This window comes from Rhineura floridana, chromosome 3 (assembly GCF_030035675.1).
Source record: "Rhineura floridana isolate rRhiFlo1 chromosome 3, rRhiFlo1.hap2, whole genome shotgun sequence".
Taxonomy (NCBI): domain Eukaryota; kingdom Metazoa; phylum Chordata; class Lepidosauria; order Squamata; family Rhineuridae; genus Rhineura; species Rhineura floridana.
Genome location: NC_084482.1, coordinates 160,708,659 through 160,723,139, shown reverse-complemented (window position 1 = coordinate 160,723,139; position 14,481 = coordinate 160,708,659). Strand labels below are relative to the sequence as shown.

Below are 14,481 nucleotides of genomic sequence, written 5' to 3'. Positions count from 1 at the left end.
TACGTTGCCTTCAATTTGTTTCTCATATATCATTAGTTCAAGGTCAACCACAAGATGAAGAGAGTCCATTTTCCTTGTCCTGCACCTTTGCCAACTTTTGGAATAATTGGCTGGCAAAGTATTTCAAATAAATATTTTGGTTTGAAGAACTCTTTTATAATTTTTGGCCAATAAAACACTAGGTAAGGAAATCTCATGAACTTAGCTGCCCTGAGTAAGGATATGAGAAAAAAGCAACATTGGTTCAGACTGTGCCACATAATCAGAGCTTGGAAAAGTTACTTTTTTGAACTACAACTCCCACCAGCCCAATCCAGTGGCCATGCTGGCTGGGGCTGGTGGGAGTTGTAGTTTTAAAAAGTAACTTTTCCAAGCTCTGCACATAATACTGGGAAGTACTTAATACCTTTTGTCACTCCTATTCACAACTGAATTTCCTCCACACTTTTCATTTTGTTATCTCTGCTGAGGGATAACAATGGTTTCTTTGCACTCTCCCATTCTCATCCCTCTTTCCCACCTACTGTCTCCTCCAGTCCATGCTTTTCATTGTCTATCACCTTTTGCAGATAAATTCAACATCTTTTTTGCTAGAGGACTTGTGAAAAGTTTTCAAACAATGCTCTCAGTAAAGAATAAGACTAAGGTCCCTCTGGTACATTTAGCAATGTACACATATAATTATTTCAGAAAGTCTGACAAAAATCCTTCAGTCTTCCAGATGCTTGAAATGAAAACAAAATGTACCAAATATTGGAAACATTTACAAGATGTATTTAATTCCCTGAAAATAAGAAATTGAATATTAGCAGATTACAGTAGATGAGGTACAAGTTTTCCCAAGCATACAGCTAAGATGGCATCATAGCAGTGAGGACATACAGTAGGTCTACCCAAGCAGGGCATGCTGGGGAAATACAGCCTGCAGATTTAAAAGAGCTAGGGGTTATCCTTGTCACAGCAATGCCACCCAGAAAACTAGTATTATGTTTACCTGGGTGGAGCAACAGCTACAGGACTTCCTATGCTTTGGCTGGCCACCGGCTTATGCCAGCTGGAAACATAGCAGAACATGCTGGATTCCTGAATATAGTTTTGAAAGTATAGTGCAGCAGGAAAGAAAGCCAGAGAATGTCTTGCTTCAATACTCAGCACTCAGACATCAGTATTGATATTTATTTCATTGCATTCATATTGTGCCCTTCCTCTAAGGAAGTTTAGGTGGCATGGCACCCATCGGCATATCTGGTTTTACGTTCATAACATCACTGTGAACTAAGGTAGACTAAAAGAAACTCAGCTGACAAAAGTGTCCTGATCAATGAGCTTCACAGCTTAAGCTGGAAAGAATCTGGGTTTCTCACATCCAAACCCAGCATTCTTGCCACGGCAGCACATTGTCTCTCCATTCACATTAGAAGAAACACAAGTATCTTCTGCTTCACAAGGGAAAAATCCAACTGGAGGAACATTGGAATGGGGAAATGGTCAGATGGGAAAGTGTTAAGCAAGCCTTCCTGTTGTTCCTTCGCTTACTTGCAGTGTCAGCTTGTTTTTTGTTTTAAAGAAAGAAAGATGGGGAAGGGACCTAGAACTCAATAGATTAACACAAAGGGGGTTCCTGATTTATGAACCCTGATTTAGATCCCACGAGCTGAGTGTGCAGGATGTTATGGCTCTCATATTTGTAGCTTTCAAAGGGACACCAGTTATTAAAGCTTGGAATAACAGAACTAGAAGATACTTTATGGGTCCCCTTTGTACACAGTTAGACAACTAACTAGCATCCAGTCTTACGTAGCTCTCAGAATCTTGATGTTAAATAATTTGCCTACATTCACTTGTAAGGAAACTGTTTTCCTGCCCCTCCCAAGTTATAACAGATAGATGATCTCTTTGGGGTTTGTATATAATGCCCCAGAAATGCCGGGCTGCATACTCAAGGCAACTCCAAAGCCCTAATTCCTAAGTGACATTGTTTTTGCAACAGATCTTGATGTCCCATTAAGGGGTTCAGGTTGTACAATAAAATATGTTTGAACCCCCATATGACCACTGTGGCCCCTGAACCTAGAGAAGTCATCCATGCCTTTGGAATGTGCATAGGTACATAAGTGTTTGACATGATTTGGGGCAACATCATGACAGTTCTGTTTGTGGGGTTTAACCCCTGATGGTTTATTCACGCATGTAACTCGCCACTTAATGCTAGAGTCATCAAATGATGAATGCACATGTATGAACTAGTTGATAGTCTTGAGTAGCTTTTCTGTAGAGTTTATTGGGGGTTGCTGGTGGATACATTATGTGTGGCTAAGAAGATTTCAGAAAGGTGGCCTTGACCTACCTAGAGAAAAGAGAGAACTTCGCATTGCAATGAGTGCCTCCCCTCATAGAGCTAATCCTGAACCATGATCCTGGTGCCACAGATACCACTGGGATGAGACCAGCTAACCCCCTTACTAATGCACCCATTAGCCTTTACCAACAGTTTTCAGAGGAAGAACTTAGAACCTCGAACCCTTGCCTAAATATAGTTTCTCACTGCCATAGAAAGGCAAAGAAACAGATGGAGATGATGGGTCACTGAGACTCAAACACTGACATTGTATCTACATGGTCCATTTGCTAAGAGACCACTTACAACACCTTGTAGGCAAGAGGGAAACAGCTGTTACAAGCAAAAGAAAACTGGAACAGCTGTTACACTTTTTATTGAAGGAAGCCCATCACTGTAATTTTGTTGGTACTCAAGAAGACTCACCTGGTTATCTCAATTCACAGCACAGGGAGACCTCCTTGTCTGCCCACCATTCAGCTTTAAACACAACCGTCAGTGACAACCTGGCCACCAATTCATAAAATTCCTGTGCCCTTCAAGTTAAATCCCAATATTCAGAAATCAGTCAATACCAATCTCTTTATCATTTGATCTCACTTCAGGATGAGCTCCTGCTGGGAGGAAGGGCAGGATATAAATCAAATAATAAATAAATAAATGAGCCCAAAGTGACTTTTCTGAAGTTATGTGGCCATTAGTATTTTTTAATGAACTGATGTTTTCTTATGAATATTTTATATTGTTTTATGCAAACCAGTTAGACTTTTTTCTGAGTAAGCGGTATAGAAATCTTGTTAAATAAACATAAATGAATAAGTTCATAATATACTATATGCACATTCTTCCTATTCCTGCTTACTTACCTTCCTATCCTGTTTCCCATTTCCAAAACATCAAAGTCCCTTGTTTTGCAGATAAGGCAGTGAAGAAGAGAGATACCGGTAAAACATATCCAAGGTCACATAAATAATGCCTAAGGTTGCCAAGGGTTGCATCTCATCCTTCACCTATCCTATCACCCCAGCAAGTGAACTGGTCTCCTTGTCATACCATCTTAATAATGCCTCTGTTTCATTTTTGCTGAAATACCTCTTAAATGTCAATTTCATGTTACCTCTTACATTGCAGATCGACTGCTTTGATAATATGCTCAATTGAGGGCCATCAGTTTTTAAAAGAAATTATTGTGTGACAATTTCTACACTTATTGCGCAAAGCTTATATAGACACAAGAAAGGAGGAAAGCAAACTGTACCTTCTTTTGGAGCATTTTCATCCCATGCAATCCACATCTGCACAATGAAAAAAGGAGTCCAGCACATAATGAAAGCTAAGACTATGATGAAGGTCATTTTGACTGTCCGGATCTTTGCTTTGGAAATGAGTTTGACACTGCTGACCCTGGAGAGTGTGCCCCCATGGGGATTCCTAGAGGTCAGATTCACATTGGTCTCGTGAAGTGTTTTTAGCTTCACATTCTGCCAAATTTTGAAGCTGATCAAACCATAGCAGATGCTCAGCATAAGCACAGGGATAATGTAGACAGTCAAGGTTATCCAGGTGATGTAGGCTTTAGGTCCCCAGGGTTGGATAAAATGTGCCCAGCAATCAAACACCCCATTATCCACATCCCTCATGGAAAATATTTGGAGCTGTGGGATGCTGAACAGAAGGCACACCATCCAAGTGAGGAGGACAGACAACCGGTCAGACCTCCTGTGCAAAGACCTCAAAGGTTGACAGATGGCCAAGCACCGATCCAGGGACATTAGCAAGAGCATGTAAGTGGAAGCAAACATTCCCACAACCTGCAGGTATTTGATCAACCTGCAGAGGTAATCTGGCCCAAGGAACCTGAAGGTGATGTCCCAAATGAGCTGAGGCAAGACCTGGAAAATGGCCACAACCAGGTCAGCAATGCTCAAATGCTTCATGAAGAAGTACATCCGGGAGTGCTTATGGCGGGTAGTGTGGATAGCCAGCAGTACACACAGGTTGCCAGTCAGGGCAAGGAAGAAGATGAGGCAGAGCACAGCCACCTCCACCTTAGCAACATTCTCATTCCGTTTCACGTGGGAGGTTCTGTTGCTTTGGGAAGTCTGGTTCTCTACACTGGAATTGCTCAAGGAGCAGTTATAAGTCCATGAATCATTCCCGAATAAGCAGAGAGGATCCATAGTAGGCTGCTTTCCATCCGGTGCCTTTTGCTAGATTGATCTGAGATGAGAGCCTCCGTCTGTTGACTGAAGTCCCCTTTAGAGTCTTCCTTTTCTTGGGACCAGGCCTACTTTCCTTTTGTGGTAATGCCCACTTACTCCCATTTGGTCTTTTGTCTCATTTTTTTTTTTGAAAATCCCATTTACTCCCTTTGGGTTTCGATCTGGGTCATTCACTTGTGTTTGCACCTGGAGGTGTGGAGTTGTGAGCGTCCTTTCCTTCCGCAGGCTTAGTCGTCCTGAAGGAAGTCTGGAGCTAAAAAGGTCTGAGAAACAACTCTGTCCTGTCTGAAATTACTCCTGGGCTCCTACAGCAGTCACAAAAAAAGCAAGGAAAGTAATTTTTTACCAGAAATCAGTATCGCACAGCATCCTTGTCATCCTCCTAATGCTAAAACCTTCCCAGAACACTGCTGTCTCACTAAGCACTCATTCACTCTCAGGATCATTTCAGTTATTTCAATGAGTTGCTCTAGCGTACTTTAACGCAACAATGAGCTATTGCTCATTGGCTTGCTGAGTCCCTTTTGGGCTGCAGTGTCAATTCCAGTTAGACTGATACATGTATTAATCAGTACCTGCAGAGAAAGGTGTGTGCACCACCACCCCAAACACACAATCTATTTTTGCTAAACATGCCTTTCTCATTTGAAAAGAAATCCTTCCTCTTACCTTTAACTCTTTCTTTCGTTTGGAAACTCCTTGGCTGAAGGGTTCTTTTTTCCATTCAAAATGGAATATATAAGGCTAACTTCCTTCAGATGAGATTGCCCAAGAATATCAGGTGAGTGTTTGCCCTGTGACACGTCTAGCTGCTCCACAAGTTTGCTCTCAAATGAATCCAGGAGGACAGAGTGGAGGGGGGGGGAGAGAAGGAGGAGGAGCAGAGGCTGCAGTCAGCCCTTCAGAGTCATTCATGAACAAAATATGCTGCTACTATCTAATCGTTGCGGAGTTTCATTTTTCCATTAGGTGGCGCAATAGGCCACCTCTTCACTCCTGTTCCCAGTAAACGAGTAAAACGTTCAGGAGACAAGATTGAGATCTCACTCAGCAAAGACTGCTTTCCAAATTAGTTTTAGATGTGCACAGTTACACACAGCTGTGTCTTAAGAGGTGTGGAAAAAATACAGGCTAGGACCCAAAGAACACCAAAATCAACAGAGCCCAGGTTTGAAAGTGACTTCTATCAAACAAGTTACATAGCTGCCGCCACCCCTTCACCAGGCTGTTGCTGTGTTCAGTGCTCCTGAGGCAGAACAACAAATGGCACCCCCCCACACACACAATCAATGTATATAAAACCCAAGGTTAGCTAAGTAATTTTGGCACTTGAGACAAAGCAAATCCCATAAGCACCTCTACCTGAGAGTACAAAAGACAATACTAATAAATAAAAGACCATTTGCTGACCTTTCATGAATTCCACCTTCAGCTGCCTGAAGTTACTACCTCACTCTGCCTACTGGTAGAGCTTGCCCTATGACAAACTGCTTCTGAAAGTGAAGAGAGATCAGTGGCAGCTGGTGCCTGTTGGGACTAGGGTTGTCAGGTTCTTGGCCTGAGACTGATCCTGTAACTTTAGGAGAAGAGAAAGTCAGCCAAGTGCAGGTGTTCTTGCAACGCTGTAATGAGAAAAACCACAAGGTGGAATTCTTTCTTCCCCCTACACAACTTTTAAAGATACAGAAGTGTAGATATCACGACACAGTGAGACACGGTGAGACCAGAGTTCAATTTCGGAGCCCCCCTCGTAATTCTGGTCTCCGCTTTTATTATTACCTCCGCCTGGAGGCGTGGATTATTTTTTCTCCATAAACAGCCTATGACCTTTAACTATTGTATAACATCACGTACATACATAGGACAACAGCATATCTACGTGGCAATATGCAGGCAGTTATTTAACCACTACAGATGTCAGTATCGTTTACAGCCATAAAGTTAACCACATCCTGTTTTTCCACTGGTCAGATCGCAATGTCTTGAGAGATAGTGTACTGAGAACAGCAGCGTGGTTTGCCAACGTATGCTGTTCATTCAGTCCACCCCACATCTCCCCCTTTTTTATTTTTTAGCAAAAAGTAATTACTACGTAATGGTCGCGGAGCAACAGGTGTACACGTCTGGAAAAGGTATTGTAAAAAACAGCATAAGCCTATACTTAAAATGAGTAAAAGAATAGCATATCTAAGAATCTGACTTAGCCATCCGAGCACACGTATTATTAATGGAATTTGCAACATGTGATGTAAATAATTGAAAAGCATTAACAGGCAGCTGGAAGGTTGGAGTTCCCCAATTCGAAACAGTATGATATTTAATCTCTGAAGTATTCATGAACCGCCCAAGTCCTGTAATGTTCCCAATATCCCCAGGTGCTTTGCATACGGGTATTAAACATGTTCCCAACATACCCATTTCCTGTACATGTTCAGTCATGCAAAAGTCACTCACATTTGTCATTCTTGCTAACTGAACCCAGATATTGTGTTGAAACCGCATCCCCAACTCCTGCCCCAACCTGTCAGCCCCAGCGCTTCCTAAAATCCAACAAATGCAAAGTACAAAAATAGAATTTGTATTTAAAGACGCAATTAAAGCAAGAATGGTATTCTCAGTTGTCTTGTCCACCCCGGCTTGTTCCATTGCTTTTTCTGCTTGTGTTGCTAAGTTCTTTATTTGGCCCCAAGTCACGGGAGGTTGCGGAACATTCCGACCACGCTTCCTGGAAGACATCCCAGTATCCTGAAGTTGCAGAGAAAAATTAGGGATGGGATTCTTAAGATTATCGTGCCAGGACATCGTCTTTCCAGGGCCGGATACACCTAGCAGGTACCCACACAGGACCGTCAGGCGTAGACACAGCCGCGTAACCTCGACCCCACGTTATAAGCGGAACTGGGCCTTTCCACTCTGGATTTGGTAGTTGCCGAAACTGCACCCGCGGGGCAGGTAGAGACTCCGACTGCTGAAAATGCCGCTGCGCTCGAGTAGAAAAGGAAAAATGAGTATTGGGAGATTGAGACAAATTTAAATGATTAATGGTAAACAACACTTGTGCCAGCCACTCCTCTTTGGTGGCCAATCCCAGTGGTACTCCTCCTTTTTGTTTTTGTTTAAGCAAATGCTCTTTAAGGGTACGATTGGTACGTTCGACGACAGCTTGACCTGTAGAATTATAAGGAATACCAAACAAATGTGTAATGGACCACTTAGTGCAAAACTGTGCAAATTGCTGTGAAACATATGCAGGACCATTATCAGTTTTTATCGTCTGAGGTTGGCCCATGATGGCAATAGAACGAATGACATGATTAATAACATTCTTAGTTTTTTCCCCTTTCTGAGGAGTTACCCATATGTATCCGGAATATGTATCTACTGTAACATGCAAATACTTCCATGGGGAGAAAGTAGGAAAATGTGTAACATCCATTTGCCACAACTGGTTAACTATGAGACCTCGTGGGTTCACTCCTGGTTCTGGGGATAGAGTTAACTGTGTGCATTGGGGACATTGTTGAATAATGGCAGAGGCTTCCTGGGCAGTAAGATGGAATTGCTTCTGGAGTGCTTTAGCATTTTGATGATGAAGGGCATGACTTTCTATGGGTGTGCAAAGGAGGGCACGAAGAGCCTGATCAGCATATTGATTACCTTCTGTTAACAATCCTGGGAAAGGTTGATGACTGCGAATATGAAATATAGCAAATCGACAAGACCGAGTATGTATGAGTTTTTGAAGTGTAAGCATAAGAGCAAGTAGATTAGTGTCCAGCATGGGAGAGACATAACTACCGGGTAATGCAAGTACAACATTCTTAACATAAAGACTATCGGTAATAATGTTAACCTCCTGATTTGCAAAAGTCAACAGCGCCATACTAACAGCGGCCAACTCAGATCTCTGAGCGGAAGTTTGGGGTAAGGTGAAAATTGTCTTCCAAACCCCCTGCTCGTGCCATGCAACAACCCCTCTAGTTGGACTGCCATCAGTATAGACCGTGACCGCAGGTAAGGGTTGTAAACTGATTACAGATTGAAACTGGATAGGAATTTTTTGTGTAATTTGAAGCCGTGGATCTGATGAGGAACGACATGAAATTGTGCCCAAATAAGAGACTAAAGCCCATTGAAGGTCATCAGAAAGTGCAACAGCATTTTCCCATGTGTAAAGTTTAAGAGGCAACGAAATTTCAACCGGATCGATACCTAATAATTGCCTTGATCGTAATCGTGCTTTTTGGATTATTTCTGCTGCTTGCATTGGCAAAGTTGTGATAGATGACTTTGGTGTATGGGCTAAGTAAAGCCACTCTATTATATGTGTAGCATTGGAGCCTGACTCCTGAGTGAGTGCAGCAAAAAGTTGGCTTCCATCAAATAAAACAAATAAAATCAGTGGTTTATTCAATATTTGTCGATCCACCCAAATAGCTTTTAACGTTGTAGAAACTAATTCTAGGGATTGCCTTGCCTGTTCCGTTAAAGTAATAATATCTGCAGGTTGACGTCCTTGTTTTAAACATTCAAATAAAGGCCCCATGTCTTGAGTGGTAAGTTTACAATATGGTCGAATCCAATTAATAGAACCCAAGAATTGTTGTAGTTCTACATAAGTTGGCTTCATTGACAAAGTAAGACAGGGCAATACAGGAGTGGAGTAGGATTGCATTAATTTATGTCCTAAATACAGAAATGGTTCTTTGAGTTGTACCTTTTCAGGGGCAATCTGCAACCCTGACTGTGACAAATGATCAGTAAGGTGTTGTTGCCACATAGATGGGAGGGTTCTCCCAGCCACCAAGATGTCATCCATATAATGGTAGACCAATAATGTAGGGTATTGAGCCCGAAAGGGTCGCAGGGCCATGTCTACAAACTGTTGACATAGGGTTGGACTATTTAACATGCCCTGAGGTAGCACTTTCCATTGATATCGTTGCGCAGGGCCAGAGTTATTATATACGGGAACAGTAAACGCAAATTTCGGTGCGTCTTGCGCTTGTAACGGTATTGTGAAAAAGCAATCTTTCAGGTCTATAATAGCTAAGGAATAGTCATATGGAATTAAATTTGGATTAGGCGTCCCACATTGTAGCGGACCCATGGGCACAATTAATTTATTTATTTCTCGTAAATCATGTAAGAGCCTCCACTTTCCAGATTTCTTTTTAATCACAAACACTGGGGTGTTATAAGGGCTATTACTTTCTGCTATATGATCAGCTTCCAGTTGCTCCTTTACCAGTTGGTGCAGAGCTTCTAATTTTTCTTTGGGTAAGGGCCATTGTTCTACCCAAATGGGTATGTCTGTCTTCCATTGTAAAGGAAGAGCTGCCTTTTGTTGGCTAATCATTAATAACAATGGTGGTCTGGAATTGCTCCAGTAAATCCCTTCCCCACAGATTTACTGAAATGTCCAAAATACAAGGGCGAATGTGGGCTATACGATCACCATCAAGAGCAACAACTTGTATCCAATCCTTACTCCGTTTTGAATCCTGAGCTCCGCCCACTCCCCACACAGAAGGGGCCACTTCTACTGGCCAAGAGGATGGCCAGTTATGTTCAGCAATTACTGTGACATCTGCCCCAGAATCTATAATACCTTCAAAAATAACATTGTTTAAACAATACTTACGAACCGGTTTCTCCCTGGTCACTTCTGCCAGTACTGCAGCTACCTGTGGATGGAAAGGATTACCTGAAATACTCACACTCGGCGATTTCGTCCTTGTAGATCCGAATCCACCAGTACGTTTTTGGGAGGAAGTGTTCGATGTGAAAAGACGATATGGCAATAACAATAGTTGCGCAAAAGAATCTCCCTTCTTCAACTGAAGGGGAAGGTGACTCCAATACTGAATATAAATAATTCCCTGATAATCAGAATCAATAACACCAGGTACCACCATTATATTATTCTTGGAAGCAGAGGATCGCGGTAGTACAAGGCCTACGGTGCCTTCTGGTAAAGGGCCAGTGAGTGTGGTAGGCATTAAAAGAACTGCTCCAGGCAAAGGAACATCTTTTGACTCTGCATGTATTAAATCAATTCCAGCGCTTCCTTGAGTAGCAGGGGTGGGTACACTTCCTTGAGATTCGGGGCTGGAAGCCTGCCCCAAGTTCAGTTTCCCTCAATAGGACGGGAAGACACATTGGTATTGGTAGTGGGAGCTGAACGACACTGATTAGCCCAATGATAACCCTTTTTACATTTCGGACAGATTTTCTTTGGCCGGTTTGTAACAGTGCCCCCACCTTTAAATGCTCCTCCGCCAGGAGCCCGACATTCCCTTCTGAAATGACCAGGCTTTTGACAATTAAAACAATTGCCTGTAGGTTTGTTACCCTGTCTTAATGCCCCAGCTAACAATGTCATGGCATGAACATGTGTACCTACCTCTGCACAAGCTTGAATCATGTCTCCCAATTCATATTGAGGTCTATGAATAATGTTTTTCAAAATCTTTTTACAGTCTGTGTTAGAATTCTCGTAAGCTAATTTTAACAATAATTCCCCTTGTGCCTGAGGGTTATCAACCTGCCGTGTCAGAGCCTCTTTCAAACGGTCAACAAACTGAAAATAGGGCTCTGTTGCTTGCTGCCGTACATTCGTAAAAGAACGTAAGGGTTCTTTCCCAGCAGGCACCTTTTTAAATGCTTTCTGTATACACTCAGCAGTTCGATGAAATGCGGCTTCAGGCAATACCCCTTGTTGTGCTATGGTAGCAAAATTACCTGACCCATAAATTTGCTCGGGAATGATATTAGCATCCCCAGCTGCTATAGCAGCATGTCTAAATTCTTGGTCCCAAACTACATATTGCGAAGGAGTCAAAATCATCCTAAAGAGATCCTTCCAATCTTGAGGGATCATGTTATATCCAGTAGCTACTCCTTCCAACATCCCTTGTACATAATTAGCCGTAATCCCATATTCTCTTACTGCCTTATTTATTTCTCTAATAACAGAAAACGGAAGAGCTGTCCAAGTTGCTATGCGATTATTAGCATTATTAGGATCTGGCTGATATGTAACGGGAAAAGCTGAAATTGTACCCTCCCAGTCTCCCATTTCTTCCATAGATAATAATCCTGAGGCTGCAGCCTGAGCTATGGCTGCTTTAACCTTCCCAGTAACCTGTTCTTGTTGGACTGGAGGGCTATATGGAGGAGCATTTACAAATTTCTCAATATCCTTTTCAGGTGTAGGTAAAGAAAGTTGGGGATAAAGAGGAGTTTTCTGGTCAGAATTGGCAAACAGCGATGTCTCTTTTATCCCTAAATGACTAATGGCCTCAGCACACTTTTGCCATAATAAGAGATGGTGAATAGGTGCTCTTGGTTCTTCATGTAATTTTCTCCCTATCTTTATCCAATCTGACTGACGTAGTGATCCTTGCTCTGGATACCATGGACATTGACATTGAATTGTTTTTAACAATGATTCAATGTGAGAACGACTTATAAAAGCTGAGGTATCCTGTTTTAAAATTTTTTGTAGCTCTTGTGCATGAACCTTCTGCTGAGCTGACAATTCCCCCCCCATACTCACGAATGGGAGCTGTACGCTGAGGTGCACCGTTGGCTGATCCTGCCAGTGGGTACGAGGGTGTTTGTTCTGAATCACGTCGAGGTCACCAGATGTAGATATCACGACACAGTGAGACACGGTGAGACCAGAGTTCAATTTCGGAGCCCCCCTCGTAATTCTGGTCTCCGCTTTTATTATTACCTCCGCCTGGAGGCGTGGATTATTTTTTCTCCATAAACAGCCTATGACCTTTAACTATTGTATAACATCACGTACATACATAGGACAACAGCATATCTACGTGGCAATATGCAGGCAGTTATTTAACCACTACAGATGTCAGTATCGTTTACAGCCATAAAGTTAACCACATCCTGTTTTTCCACTGGTCAGATCGCAATGTCTTGAGAGATAGTGTACTGAGAACAGCAGCGTGGTTTGCCAACGTATGCTGTTCATTCAGTCCACCCCACACAGAAGACCTCTTGGTTGCCAGGCCCAGCCTCCAAGAGGTCTTCTGTATCTTTAAAAGTTGTGCAGGGGGAAGAAAGAATTCCACCTTGTGGTTTTTCTCATTATAGGGTTCCACAAACACCTGTACTTGGCTGACTTTCTCTTCTCCTAAAGATACAGGATCAGTCTCAGGCCAAGAACCTGGCAACCCTAACTGGGACTGGTGGGGCGGGAAGCAGGGAAGCCAACAATAGGTGGGCCTGATGACAGGCAGAGCCAATGAATTCTAGTTTTGTTCCCATCCTCCTCACATCTGTGCTGCGCAAGGGCAAAACTGAGACTAAGGAGAAAGAAGCCGACAGCCAAGGCCACCCTCTGGATGGGTTATATGTGATAAGGCAGGTAGGAGCTGGCTGAGGGCAAACTGAGGTTGGTGGGGAAGGGCCCCATTTGGTCTAATGAACCAGCCTCCACTGAATGAGGAACTGTGGCTGTCTCTAGAGATTGAAAGATCTGACTGTTTTTGTTCTCTGTTTCTCATTTTTCTAACCTTAAATTCTGGGCTTCTGCTGGGAGAAGGGCGGGATATAAATCAAATAATAAAATAAAAATAAATTAAATTCAGTTCTCCACATTTCTGCAGCATTTGGCATTTTTTTAAAAAAAAATCCTTATGAAAATTCTCCAGCATTTTGGTATATTGACTAATGTACACATTTTTGCAAACAACTTCTCATCATATAATGCATTTTTGCATGTTATCTTCACTCATATATTCATTTCTCTGCCCACTTTCACCTAATATATGCATTTTTGAAAACATTTTTTGGTTGAATAAAGTGTGAATTTTGAAGGATGGCTGTGCTTAGGTTGCTTCAGAAAATTGCTTCAGAAAATGGGAATTTGATTGAAATGTGAACTGAATTGAAATTCCCACCCATCCATAGCTGTCACCCAGGGCCAGCACCAGGCATGCCAGGGCCCTTGGGCACCAGCCTGCCCTGGGCCCTGCCACTCCCCTTCTGTGATTTGCTGCAGGATTGGTACCGCGGATCACAGGGCGGGAGATCCCAAGCCGCCTGCCATTCCCCTGCTCTACTTAACATTCTCTGTGCTGTTTTTTTGGTGGCGCGCCTGCACGCGCAGGTTTGCCATCAATCAAGATGGCGGCTGAGGTTTCCCTAAGGGGCTGAAGCCTCTGCCGCCATCTTGGTTGATGGCATGCATGTGTGCTACACACACGCATTGCTGCCATCAACCAAGATGGCGGCAGAGGCTTCAGCCCCTTAGGGAAACCTCGGCTGCCATCTTGATTGATGGCAGACCTGCATGCGCAGTGCGCGCAGCTGCAAAAAACAGCACAGAGAAAGGTAGGTGAAACAGGGGAATGGCGGGCAGCTCTGAAGCTCCTGCCCTGCTATCCGCAGCAGCAATCCTGCCATGGATTGCAGAAGGGGAGTGCAGGGGCCCCAGAGGCCCTCGGCCAGTGCCCCACCTGACCACCCTTTAGAACTGGCCCTGCTGCCACCTATTCAAAAGGGGAGTGTTTAAAATTCCTTTGGTCAAGGGCAAGGCCCTTGCATTTCTCTGGACGACTGTATGAAAACAGTGAGCAAAGATCCAAGAGGAAGATAAGTGAATATGCCTTCTAGATGCAGATCAGTTTTTGATCAATTTTCCCATAGAAACAGACGCCACACTTTACATTTTCAAAGACCTGGAAGTGTTTTTGTGAGCCACTTCACACATTATATGCTTGGAGATAAGAGACAATTCTTTGAAGTAAGAAGAGAGGTTTTCTCCTAGGTTGACATCTGAAGTGACTAGATCTGTTGGAGTGGCACTTTTCTGGATTTGTGCAATCAGCCTCACCTCCTTTGCTCCAGACTAGTCCTGGTGACATTGTTTGTTTAAGCAGTTGTCACACC

General features: G+C 43.0%; 1 protein-coding gene and 1 long non-coding RNA gene across 3 annotated transcripts in view; both read right to left on the bottom strand.

Moving 5' to 3' along the window:
• OXTR (oxytocin receptor) overlaps nucleotides 1–6,112 on the bottom strand; it is a 30,798-nt gene extending 24,686 nt beyond the window's left edge. Inside the window, exons 1-2 of one of the 2 annotated variants that reach the window (XM_061618528.1) lie at nucleotides 5,971–6,112; nucleotides 3,597–4,865 (exon numbers count right to left, since the gene is read on the bottom strand). In XM_061618528.1, coding sequence (XP_061474512.1) covers nucleotides 3,597–4,518 — 922 coding nt within the window. In that variant the 5' untranslated portion in view covers nucleotides 4,519–4,865; nucleotides 5,971–6,112. The other variant, XM_061618527.1, reaches the window with a different exon arrangement.
• Nucleotides 6,113–7,259: 1,147 nt separating this feature from the next.
• LOC133382350 (uncharacterized) lies at nucleotides 7,260–12,568 on the bottom strand. Its single transcript, XR_009761917.1, has 3 exons — nucleotides 12,122–12,568; nucleotides 10,205–10,247; nucleotides 7,260–7,540 (listed from the first exon to the last, which is right to left on the bottom strand). It is a non-coding gene; the product is annotated as an uncharacterized LOC133382350 (long non-coding RNA).
• Nucleotides 12,569–14,481: the final 1,913 nt, after the last annotated feature.